At 34.6% G+C, this 11,732-nt stretch overlaps 1 protein-coding gene across 1 annotated transcript; it reads left to right on the forward strand.

Moving 5' to 3' along the window:
* Positions 1-2,360: 2,360 nt before the first annotated feature.
* On the forward strand, positions 2,361-9,210 carry LOC131407190 (serine protease inhibitor Kazal-type 12-like). The gene is made up of 4 exons (XM_058543446.1): positions 2,361-2,421; positions 4,107-4,132; positions 8,647-8,771; positions 9,019-9,210. The coding sequence occupies exons 1-4, from the start codon at positions 2,361-2,363 to the stop codon at positions 9,062-9,064; spliced, it is 258 nt and encodes an 85-aa protein (XP_058399429.1). The 3' UTR covers positions 9,065-9,210.
* The last annotated feature ends 2,522 nt before the right edge of the window (positions 9,211-11,732 follow it).

Here is an 11,732-nt window from a genome sequence, read left to right on the forward strand (position 1 = left end):
CAGCCAGTCTCAAAAAATACACACACACACACACACACACACACACACACGTATATGCATATCAAACTGTTTCCTGTTCCAAAGTAATTTATCTGCAATCCAAGGACAGAGATCAAAAATATTTATAGAAATAGAAAAATATCCATTGTTCAATAAAGTAACATTCCCAATGTCTGGTATGCAAAGAAACAGAAAAACACAACCCTAAATCTGAAAATGTATCAATCATATAAACAGATCCAGCGATGACACAAATGATGTAATTGATAGATAAGGCTATTAAACCAGTTATCCCTTATGTTCAAGAAGGTAGAAGAAAGATAGAACATGTTAAGTAAATAGACAGAAGATACTAAAAAAGGAACAGAAGTGTATTTCTAAAGATGAAAAAAACAAAATATTTGAGAAGGAAAATATACTATATGCTATTAAAAGCAGGTTAGCTATTGCAGAGCAAAATACTAGTAAACTTGAAGACAGAGTGTTAGAAATGAGCAAAAAAACCTGAAAAAATATTGAAGACAGCATTAGTAAGTTGTGGGACAACTTCACGCAGCTTGGGAGAAGGATGATGAGGGAATAAAAAATATATATTCAAAGAAATAATAGTTATAAAATTTCTAAATTTGATGAAAACTATAAAACCATTAAGATCCATTAAGATCCCTGGATCCCCAAGTACAAGAACAATCCTTAGCATAGCCTATAAAACCTTTTACCTTAAAGCCTGTCTCTGCATTTGAGGCTAACCATTACTCTCATTTTCAAAAATATACCTGGGTTCTTTTTTGTTTTCTTTTTTTTCCCCATATTTTTCCTTATTCTTGGAATGCTGACTATCACTTTATGTGCCTCCATCTTTCTAATAACTCTGAGGGCCAGATCCTCTGTGAAGCCTGGTCGTGACCACCTCCTCTTGGCTGTTCTCCACCCTACTCAAACAAATGTGCTCTCTTCAGTGCCCCCTACTTATTTGTGTATAACTTTAATCAAATTGTTTTCTTCTCCTTTAGCTTGTGAGCTTCTCTGACTTGTCTTTAAATTTCAAGAATTTAATAAAGTTCCTGGAATCAGTAGGTTCCACCCAGCAAGTGGTTGAGAAAAGAATGAAGAATGTAAGCTCTATGAATCTGTCTTTGTCATCATTACATTTTCAGCATGTAGTAATATTTGGAATAATTGGTGCTTGGTTATTATTTTTGAAGGAAGGAAGGAATTTTTATTTGTTAGCATTTGTAAAATCAGAATTATGTCTACATGCTTCCATGTGCAAGACATTGTTCTGTGCATAGAGACTGAGTAGTGAAAAAGATCCATGCGCTTATATCCTAGTGTGTATGTGCATGCATTTGTGTGTATATGTGTGTGTATTTACGTATTTATTTGGTGATGGGAAAATATACAAGTAAATAATTAAATAAGAAAGATAATTTTAAGTGTTGAAAAGCACTATCAATTCAATAAAGCAGACTGATCTGATTTGGAGTGGGGCTATTTTGTATTGTAAGGAAATCTTCACTGAACAGGTAATATTTGAACTTGATATTTCTAAAAAAAGGAACTAGCCATTCAAGTTTCTTGGCCAGGAATTTTCCAGGCAGAGGAAACAGTAAGAGCAAGAGTCCTAAGGTGAAAAGTATATGGTATATTTGAGAAAAAGAAAGAAGTGTGGATGGCATTTATGCATAATGAGGAAAATTCACCTGTGAAATACTTGTTAAAATAAAATGTTAAATAGGAACCATTATGCTGTGCTGCCTAAAAGCAAACGTTGAAGGAAATAGCCCCTCAATTCACATTCACCTTGAATATCTAGGATTTTTATTTTAATGACCATTCAGAGTACGCTCTTTGTCTAATAAATTCCGTAACCTCAAAATTCCTCACAGCAGCATTTTCATTTTCCTGGTAATTGTAACACCAAACATTAATATTGTGCACAAATTATACAGACTGTCCTACAGGTTACCGCCAGATGGAAGCTTTCTGGCCCCAAGGCTCTGCTGGGGGCAGATCCAAAATATGCTAATTGGAAGAAAATGACTTGATTGCAATTATCACAGTATGCTGACGAGGGCAAATTCTGGGTGTGCTACACGTAATTCATTTCATTCTGCCTGAACATCATTTTTGACCATTGTTCTTGACAGTTTGAAAAAGGCATGAAATAAGCTTCTTTGTTTTCTGGTGTCTCTAATCACTGGGGAAATAGATTACACAATCAGGGTGGAGAATCTGGCCGGTTGTATGGGTGCTCAGATACATGCATATGGATGCACTTATAAATACAGCCTGTAGAACATCCACAGTGGTGAACTCTATTAACACGTTCCCTACAGACCTCGCAGACCTCATTGACCATGAAGCCATCAGGCAGCCTTCTGCTTTTGGTCAGTGTGGCCTATTTGTTCTTCTTTGCAGGTAAGTGCTATGTATACACAAAATGGAATTCTGGACCAGACTGGTTAACGTCAGCAGTCATGATGTGACATTATTAATGATAATGATGATAATGAGATGATGATAATGATTATGATGATGATGATAAGGATGGTTAGTCATGATGACTGCCCATCATATTTTTTTTTTTTTAAAGATGCTCAGCATCGTTACTTTATTTATTTATTTTTTTTCCCTAAAGCCCCAGCAGATAGTTGTATGTCATAGCTGCACATCCTTCTAGTTGCCGTATGTGGGACGCGGCCTCAGCATGGCTGGACAAGCGGTGCGTTCGTGCACTCCCGGGATCCGAACTTGGGCGGCCAGGAGCGGAGCGCGAGCACCCAACCGCTAAGCCCCGGGGCCGGCCCTGCCCACCACATTTTTAATTTAGAAGGAACTTTTACTTACAAATTAGCTTTTTTATCACTATAATACTCTACAAGGGATAGTTTTATCCAATTGCAAAAACAATGTTATATCTTATAGGATGAGATGGCCTGTCCTAGGTCACATGGGCCCCACTTGGCTATCCTAGGAGGTCCAAGCCAATTGTATTGCCCTCAATAGACCACAATTAACAATATAAGATTACACATAAGTTTCTTCTTCAAGGAAACAATTTATATTGAAATTAGAAATCCTCATTTAAAGTCACCTTCAAGAAATTCTTGTCTAAAGAGCTTCAACTGCCAGAATTTTCCTGGGAGGTTTCCATTGTACTGAAAGCTTGAGTATTCTTACTTACCCTCTAGGTAAGCAAAGTAAAGAGATAATGAGAGAGAGCGAGAAAGAGCTCAGGACTAGGATTCTGAAATTTGACCTCTAATCGTCATTCTGCTACTACATTTTTCTTTAATATTGAACAACTTACTTCCTTTCTTTGGCTACTGTTTCCTCACGTGAAACTTATATGTTCTAAGACTTCTTTCAATAAAAGGTTATGCTTATGTACATTGGCTGTAGAGTCTAAGAGACCTAGGTTTGGTTTCTGGCTCTGCCATTTACAAGACACATGTCCTTAGACAAGTTATTTGCCCCACAGCTCAATTTCCTTATCTTTAAAATGGAATTATTAGTATGACTTAATGTATGTAAGATTTAATACAGTGCTTAAAATGTAGAAATCTCCCAGTAGATGGTAGATATTATAAGTGTTAGTGGAAATGGTGGTAAATGATATGATTTTTTTCAATGCTCTCAAAACTGTGTTATATTTTATTATCATAGTAGCACCTTGTTCATCAGTTGACTTGATTATCCTTTAATCAAATGGCTTCTAGATTTTGGAATTTTCTAATTTTTTTCTGGTTTAACATATGTCTCTTTGACATATATTTTTGCCTTCCTTTCTTCAGGTATAGCCTAGTTTTAAGGTAAGCATTAAAGAAGTGAAGAACATGATTGGATAAAAGCCACATAAATCATAAATATCAAATGTAGTGAAAGAGCTTTGTACTGGTCACTTGTAACCTGACTCCCAGCTCAGTTGTGTAGTTAACAAGCTGTGTGTCCTGGAGAAGTTTCCTTCCCTTCTCTGCGCCTCAGTTCTTCATCCATAAAGCAAGACAGTTGTAGTGGAAGAACTCTAAAGATAATGTTAACTGTAAGATTCTGGAATTTTTCTGAGCTGTTGTAATTTATCATTGTTTGTTCTGTCATTGCAGAGGCTGTGAGCCATGGAGGCTCTCGGGTATGTGCTTCTCTCTCTCCTGGGCCCCTTTCTATCACAACAAGAGGTTGTCTGATAATGGTGATCTTGAGTTGGGAAGTACCGTGGCTATTCCATTGAGGTCTTCTGAGTTCATTTGGTTGGTCTGGTGAGAATGTGGAATGATAGCATGACACACTGATTTAGACAAAGTGTCATCATTGGTGCAGATGCATTTTCCTTAACAGTGGAAAGGACTTGAAAATTATCTCCCATTTTTCTTAAATTAGCCAGATGTCACGCTTCCATATAGGGAGTTTATAAGCCATCAAAGCCTCTAAAACAGCACAGTACTTATAAAAGTATGAGGTGAATATCATTTATTTTCCAAATTAGGATAACTTTTGAGTGAAAGTAGTACTTATTATAGTTTTAACAAGAAGATAATCATAAACTGAGACTATCCAGGCAATTCAGAACACATGGTTACTCTAGATCTGAGGACCTTGTTCATAAAAGTCACTACAAATGCTTTGTAAAATGCACCTTCCTGCTCCTTACACATATTAGACCTATCGATTGAACTGTGATCTCTAGGGATGTTGAAGCCTAGGAATCTACGTTTTAAGAAGCCTGACATTTTGGTGCAAAATAAAATTGGAGAATCACAGCTCTGAATTTTACTAAACAGACAGGTATACAGAGAGAGTATTCGCCAGATTCATAGATATTGAATCCCCTGGTAGCTGGGGTTGGCAATTAGTAATTACAAGATCTACATTTTTGAGAGGGCAATTAATAATAACAGGGTTTACTTTCATAAAAAATAGCTGTATAGCTTAAAATACAAAAACTATATAGAGAAGCACTATAGCTTATTTTTGGAAACGTGGGCTTTGAGAAAGAGAATATTCAGGTTCATATTCCAGCCCTATTACTCAGTAACTGTTCGATTTTGGGTAACTTACTTTTACTTTCTATGCCTCAGTTTCTTTATCAATAAAATTCAGCTAATAATAGTACTTAATTCAATATTATATGAGTAAATTTATATATATCCTATAAGAGTGTTTAGTTCACAGTAAATGTTAAATAAAAATTAGTTATTAAATCATAACTTTATGATTTAATCTTAATAACTGTTATTTATAATTTTTAAATTATAATAATGTTATTAACTTAATAACTAAGTATTTATAATTTTTTAGATCCATAATTTTACTTGTATAATTGAATATTAAATATTTTGAAGAAAATATTTATAAAGCAATGCAAAGAGAAACAATTGTAGTACTTTTTAAAAATTAATTCATCTACAGACATCCTCCAAACTGATACCAAAGATTATTTTTTCTAACATTTTAACTTTCTTCATATGACTCTCTTACTCCAAAAATCTAGATAATTTCACCTGCCAAGAATATAATATCCAAATTCTTTAGCCTGGCATTCAAGTCCTTTTGGCAATCTATTGGCAATCTCCTCGTACAGCCTCATTCATTCTCTACCCACCTATGATCCAAGGCTTTGATCACACTAGATGGCCCGCAGTTTCTAGCATGCCAAGACCTCTCATATGCCTTTGCTGATGCTATTCTTTCATTCTGAAAGACAATTACTAGCCTCTGTCAGCAGCATCATTGAGCGTGATCATTCTCTCATCCAGAAGGACCCTTATACCCCCTCTCATATGCCTTACATCTATGGAAATCTCCTAACAGCCAAATCATTTCTACTCCATAGTCCCCGTGAATGATTTATTGCTGTCTCATCTGCATTTCTATTGGATTTTATTAATATACTTAATTCAACATTTATCATATTTTGTTATGCTTCACAGATAGTCTTCTCTCTTAGAATGTGAACTCTTTAAAGTCAGAGAAAGTGTTTTCTCTCTTTTTTGGATCCTAGTGCTTTAATCATGGCACTAATTTCAATAAATATCTCACCTAATAGATGGATAGATGGATGGATGGATAGTTAGATGAATAGATGTATTTACCATCTATGGTTTCTGAAGCAACCCAGAAAATCACAATGTAATGGGATATATAAGTTCTAGTTTTAACTCTGTCACGACGTCTTGTGAGATGTTGAAAGAATGTCTTCCAAAAGGAAGTGGACGTCAGTGTCCCCACCTGCAAAATTAGAACATTGGATTTATTACTTTTTGAAAAATGACCTTTGATTAAATAAAATCAAAAGCAAAATCTCAACAGATAAAGGTGATAGCAGATAAACACAGACTTTCTGTGGTTGGAGTAGGGGAAAGGAAAGGAGGATAGAAGAGGAAGGCACAGAAAGTTTGTTCTCTATTCTTATGAGGAAAGTTTATAAACAGATTTTATTCCATTCTATCTATTAAATTCTGTAATTATATAATAATGTTTATCCTATGCATATCACCATTCAACAAACTTTACTGAGTATCTGTTATGTTCAAGGCCTACAGGAAATAGAAATATGAAAAAATAATCCCTGATTTTTCAATTGATAATTGCATCAAAAGTCTTAGAAAAGGCAAATTCAAACACAGAGATTTTACTTCTAGAAATGTAGCCTAAGTAAAGAATTGAGGATGTACCAAAAATGCGTTTATACAGATATTCCTGGCAATATTGTTTGCATTAGCAAAAAACATGGCAAGAGACCAAATGTTTCCAAATGGAGAATTGCTTAATAACTTGTAAACATACAGTAACTATTTAAATAGTACTATAGAATGTATATTACTTGATATAGAAAAATATTGAAAGCATATTTCAAGTTTAAAAAGCATTATGTAAAATGCTATCAATTGAGTGATCATTTGTTTTTAAATACATAGAAAATGTCAGGGAGTAAATACACAAACTTCTTAATAGTGCAAGTTTCTGGGTAATAGATTATGGATGATTTAAATAAATCCCTCTTGTACTGCTCTGTATTTCTAAAGGTTCTTTTATAAACATGCATTGTTTGTATGTTTGATAGGTAAAGAGATAGCTAATGAAGAGATCAATGATAGAACTATGATTATATATACACGTATTTTATTATCTCTTTCTTCAAGGAGTTTGAATCCAAAGTAAAAAAAGAAAAAAGGTAAAAAAAAAAAAAGTAACATATTTGCACTATTGAAGATTGGCATCAGATAATAAGTTTGTAGACATTTTGACAAGGAGCAATCAGTTTTTGCCTGAGGGCTATTAGGAAAATTTCAGAGGATGAGATGGTATTTGAGATGTGCCTCAAAGAAAGATATGAAAGGGAAAACTTATTCCAGAAAGAAGGTGTAGTATTGTGTTGGGAAAAAGCAAAGTGTTTTCAAAGGTTATTAATGGACAAGTTTGGCTAAATTGTTAGGTTCCTCTATGGTCATAATGGTAATGGCTAAGACCATGGGCTCTGGAGTTAAACTGCCCTCATTTGAATCCTGGTTCTACAACTTAATGACTTTGTGATCTTAAATAAACTACTCAACTTCTCTAGGTCTCATTTTCCTTATCTGTAAAGTGGTGATAATGATACTATCAACTCTATAGGACTGTTCAATAGAGTTAAATGAATAATTACATTCAAAGTACTTAGTACTGTGCCTAAAATATAGCAAGCACTCAATAAGTGTTAGACATTATTATGGGCATTTGGAAAAGTATAGCAGCCCTATATTGCTCAGGATATATAAGATGGTGTGGTGCTGACTTTCTAAGAATCATTGGCAATTGAGCAAGTCAGTTGTAACACTGGTACCTACAATATATAGTCTAAATTATGTTCTCTTTCCCCATTCATTCAACAAATATTTTTCAACATTTGACTTTTACCAGGCCCTGTCCTAGGAATTGGATAAAAAGGTGAATCAGATATGGCTTATTATCTCAAGACACCTCTAGCTGTGATCAGGAATGACATAAAAAAGTGGTATAGACAAATTTCTCCAGAAATTCTGAGAAAGAGGTGAAGAATTTATACTTGGATACACACTGATGATAAAGCAATTTGGCAATCAGTATTGGAAGTCTTAAAAGTTATAACCTTTGAGACAGCAATTCTTCTCATAAGAACATATCCTAAGAAAATAATCAGAATGTATACATGTATTTTATACATAAAATGCTCATCCCAGCCAATTAATGTTCAAAAGAAGAAACATGCAATAATAAGGTATTAGTAAAATAAATCATTCCACATATTTATGATGGAGTATTACACCACAAATCACACTTTTCAGAATGTGCATCATGGTATAGAAAAGATAAATGGTAAAGAATAAACAGAAGGTATATATGGTGTGGTTCTGTTTTTAATATTATATGTATGGCAACACAATGCATAGAGAAGAGCTGGAAGGAAAAATAACAAATGATATCAAAGGGTATCTCTGGGTGCTAGGACTACATGTGATTTTCTTTTTTTGTAATTTTCAACATATATTTTAATTGTAATAATAAAATATGAGCTTATAAAAAGAATTTCTAAGCATAAGTTTAGCACATTTTTTCTTTCCTTGAGAGAGCTAATGACGTCAATGCTGTTATTCACGAAATAAAAAAGGAACTTCATTTAAATTACAGGCTTTCTGCAGCAACTATGAGAAAACAGTTACAGATGGAAAACTCTGTCCCAAGATCAACAAACCAGTGTGTGGTACTGATGGGAAAACTTACCACAATCCCTGTGAATTCTGCAAAGCAGCTATGTAAGCACACGGAAGCAGATATTGGAACAGTACCCTTAGTTTGGCCCAATGGAATATGAATCAGGGAAATTATTTATTAAGCCTTTATCATGCAAAGTATTTTACAGATAATTCTTATTTAGAATGAGGCAGTGTTGTTATACCCAAACAGACCTAGAAACTGTAAGTACCCTTTCCCAGTTCGTCCAGCCTGGGCTTAACCCATTTCCACTGCATTTCATTCTGAGCACCATCTCTTTTCTTTCAGGGTAAGAAATGGAAAGCTTGGTTTCAAACATGAAGGGAAGTGTTGATTCCTCTGATGTTACAATGCTGGAAGTGCCTTCGATTTGCCTTTTGCCTCAGAAGATTTATTCCCTGTTACCCAGTCTCCATCATGTGTGTCGCACCAGTTCTTATGCATAAAAGAAAGCAATTTCAATAAAGTTATCTTGGCAGGCTTTCTACATTGATTTTCTTTTCAGGTAACAATGGGGCCACCTTTGTTCAATTTAGTTAGCCTGACTGCTAGACTATCTTAGTATGAAATGATAGAATTTGAAAACAAACACAGGGCATAGAATATTACCATCCTTTTCAAATTTGGAATTCTCCAATCAATGCTTTGAGTCTCAATTCTTCAGAATTTATGCAGATGAACTCAAGGACAATAAAGCCATCCAAGAAACTATACATTATCTGACACAAATTAGCATTCTTCAATATATGTTATATTTGGGAAGCATTTTGCCTTAAGGGACACATTGAGTTTGTTTCAGAGCTTCTCAACTTGTGTGCTGAGACAAGAATTAAGTACCAGGAGAGACACAATCTCAATGGTCACTTCAGTCATGGGGCAGCCGAATAGGTTCTGGAACAACTGAAGCCTTTAGGCTAGTTGTCTTTGGATTTATCAATTTACTACAGTGTACTACATAAAATATTATTATTTTCTATGTGTGGTAAATTGTGAAAAATCTTGAAAGTGTGGGTTTATTGGTATGTTGTGGGTGCTCAGAAATCTAAGGATGGATAGACAAGCTCGGCATCTTGAGAGTGTTTCTAGACTATTAAGGGAGACAAATGTATACCAACTAATATAGTTTGGTATGCTCCTGTTTAAAAAAAATCCCAGTGAATGAATTATTTTATTTATTAATTGCACAAATAATTATTCAATGCTTATAATATACCAGATACCACTCCAAGCACAGGGCAAACAAAGACAAGATCCCTACTTTAAAGAATCTTAGGGTTTAAGATTTAAGTGGATGCACAAAAATAAATATTTTAAAAATATATTTTCAATTACTAATAAGTTTATAAAGGAAACCAAATTAAGACATATGATGGAGAAAACTGGGTACAGTTTGGAGAGAGGAATTATTTGAAATTGGTTACTTTGAACTGAATCCTGAGAGCTGAAAAGGATTCAGGCATGCGCAAATTTGGAGAAAAGGTGTTCCAAGCAAAGAGAATGATAAACATAAAAACAACAACATACACACACACACACAAACCTCTGATATGGAAATAAGATCAGCATGATCAATAGTAAGACAAGCCAGTTCATAAGCAGACTTGGGAGCCAAGTTAAAGCATTTGGATATTATCCTAAGAATTATGGGAAATGCTTGAAGTGCCTTAAGAGAAGATTTCATAGAAGAGATGGCATTTTAGCTGGTCCATGACAAATGAGAAATTTGCAGGGTAGAATTAGATGGAGTAGCAGGAACATTGTGAAAAATGGTATCTTTGAGAAGGTTGTTTCCAAAGTCTCAAATTGAGTATATGACAAAAATAAGATCAGAACTCAGGTAGGGCACTTCAATATTACGCGCTTTAACATACTGCTTCTAAAACAGAGGTCTCAACAAATGATAAAGAAGCTAGAAGTGGCTTAGGGATGTTTCTTTAACCCACACACTGTTACTTCTTGTCAGTTAGATGCCAATATTTAAAAATTGAAAGAGGTCACATTAAAAAAAGGACTTGTAGAAACTCTTGAAAAATTAGAAGATCTGCATACACAGTGCCCATATTCCTTGATAACCAACAGTTGATTAACTTCTGACTCCTTTAGATGAGTCATTCACACAGTGCCCGAGGATCTGCTTCACTCTTTCACGGTAGCTCCTGATTCTTCATGGTATGTGAGATTTGTATCCCTATTTAAGGCAAAACGATTTTGAGCATCTCATCAAGTACTCTTTATTTTGGAAAATTCAAAATCTAAAGAAGTAGCCACTCCATCAATAGAGAACAATTTCTTTATAGCAAGTTAGTATTTGCCTCTTATCACTTCCACCAGATGATAATACTTCTTTCTGCTTTGAAAGCACACATGAAAAATAGCTTCCTAACTACTTTTTTATAACACACACACACATACAGGCATACGCAATGCACACACACAACTTGGACTTCCCTTTTCACATCCTCTTCCTTCAGATATCTCCTAGACTTGCCTTCCTTCAACAGAATATCATCAGCTGCCTCAGCAATCTTTATTCAAAATCCCCTGTTCCCATAACAACAGCCTACACTAATGATCAAATTATAAATCTAAATGAAAAAAAATAACAGCTAAAATTCGTTGAGTGTTTTCAATGTGCCAGACATGTTTCTGAGGGCTTTACACATATGAACACATTAAATCTTCACAACAGCCCAACGAGATGGGCATTATTATTATATTTATCTTACACAAGAGGAATCTAAAGTACAGAAACTGTGACCAGTCACCAAGCTAATAAGAGGCAAAGACAAGTCAAACTCGGGCAACCTGTCCCTTAATGTAGGAATTGGGTAATATTCTTTTCACGGTCTTATTAACAAATTAGTGTCTAAAGTGTTCTGAAGTACCAAGGAAAAGCATAGGAAATAAATATACCCGAGGATTTGAATTGTGATTACTAAATCCACAGTGTTAATTATGAGATATTCAAGGACTCCCCAACATACACTGGCGAGTCATACTAA

This window comes from Diceros bicornis, chromosome 1 (genome assembly GCF_020826845.1).
Source record: "Diceros bicornis minor isolate mBicDic1 chromosome 1, mDicBic1.mat.cur, whole genome shotgun sequence".
Lineage (NCBI taxonomy): Eukaryota > Metazoa > Chordata > Mammalia > Perissodactyla > Rhinocerotidae > Diceros > Diceros bicornis.

Excerpts from the sequence above, each read along its gene's own strand:
- LOC131407190 (XM_058543446.1), top strand. The coding sequence starts at position 2,361 with ATGAAGCCATCAGGCAGCCTTCTGCTTTTGGTCAGTGTGGCCTATTTG. Across the intron at positions 4,133-8,646 it reads TGAGCCATGGAGGCTCTCGG|GCTTTCTGCAGCAACTATGA; the intron begins GTATGTGCTTCT and ends TTTAAATTACAG. Across the intron at positions 8,772-9,018 it reads GAATTCTGCAAAGCAGCTAT|GGTAAGAAATGGAAAGCTTG; the intron begins GTAAGCACACGG and ends CTTTTCTTTCAG.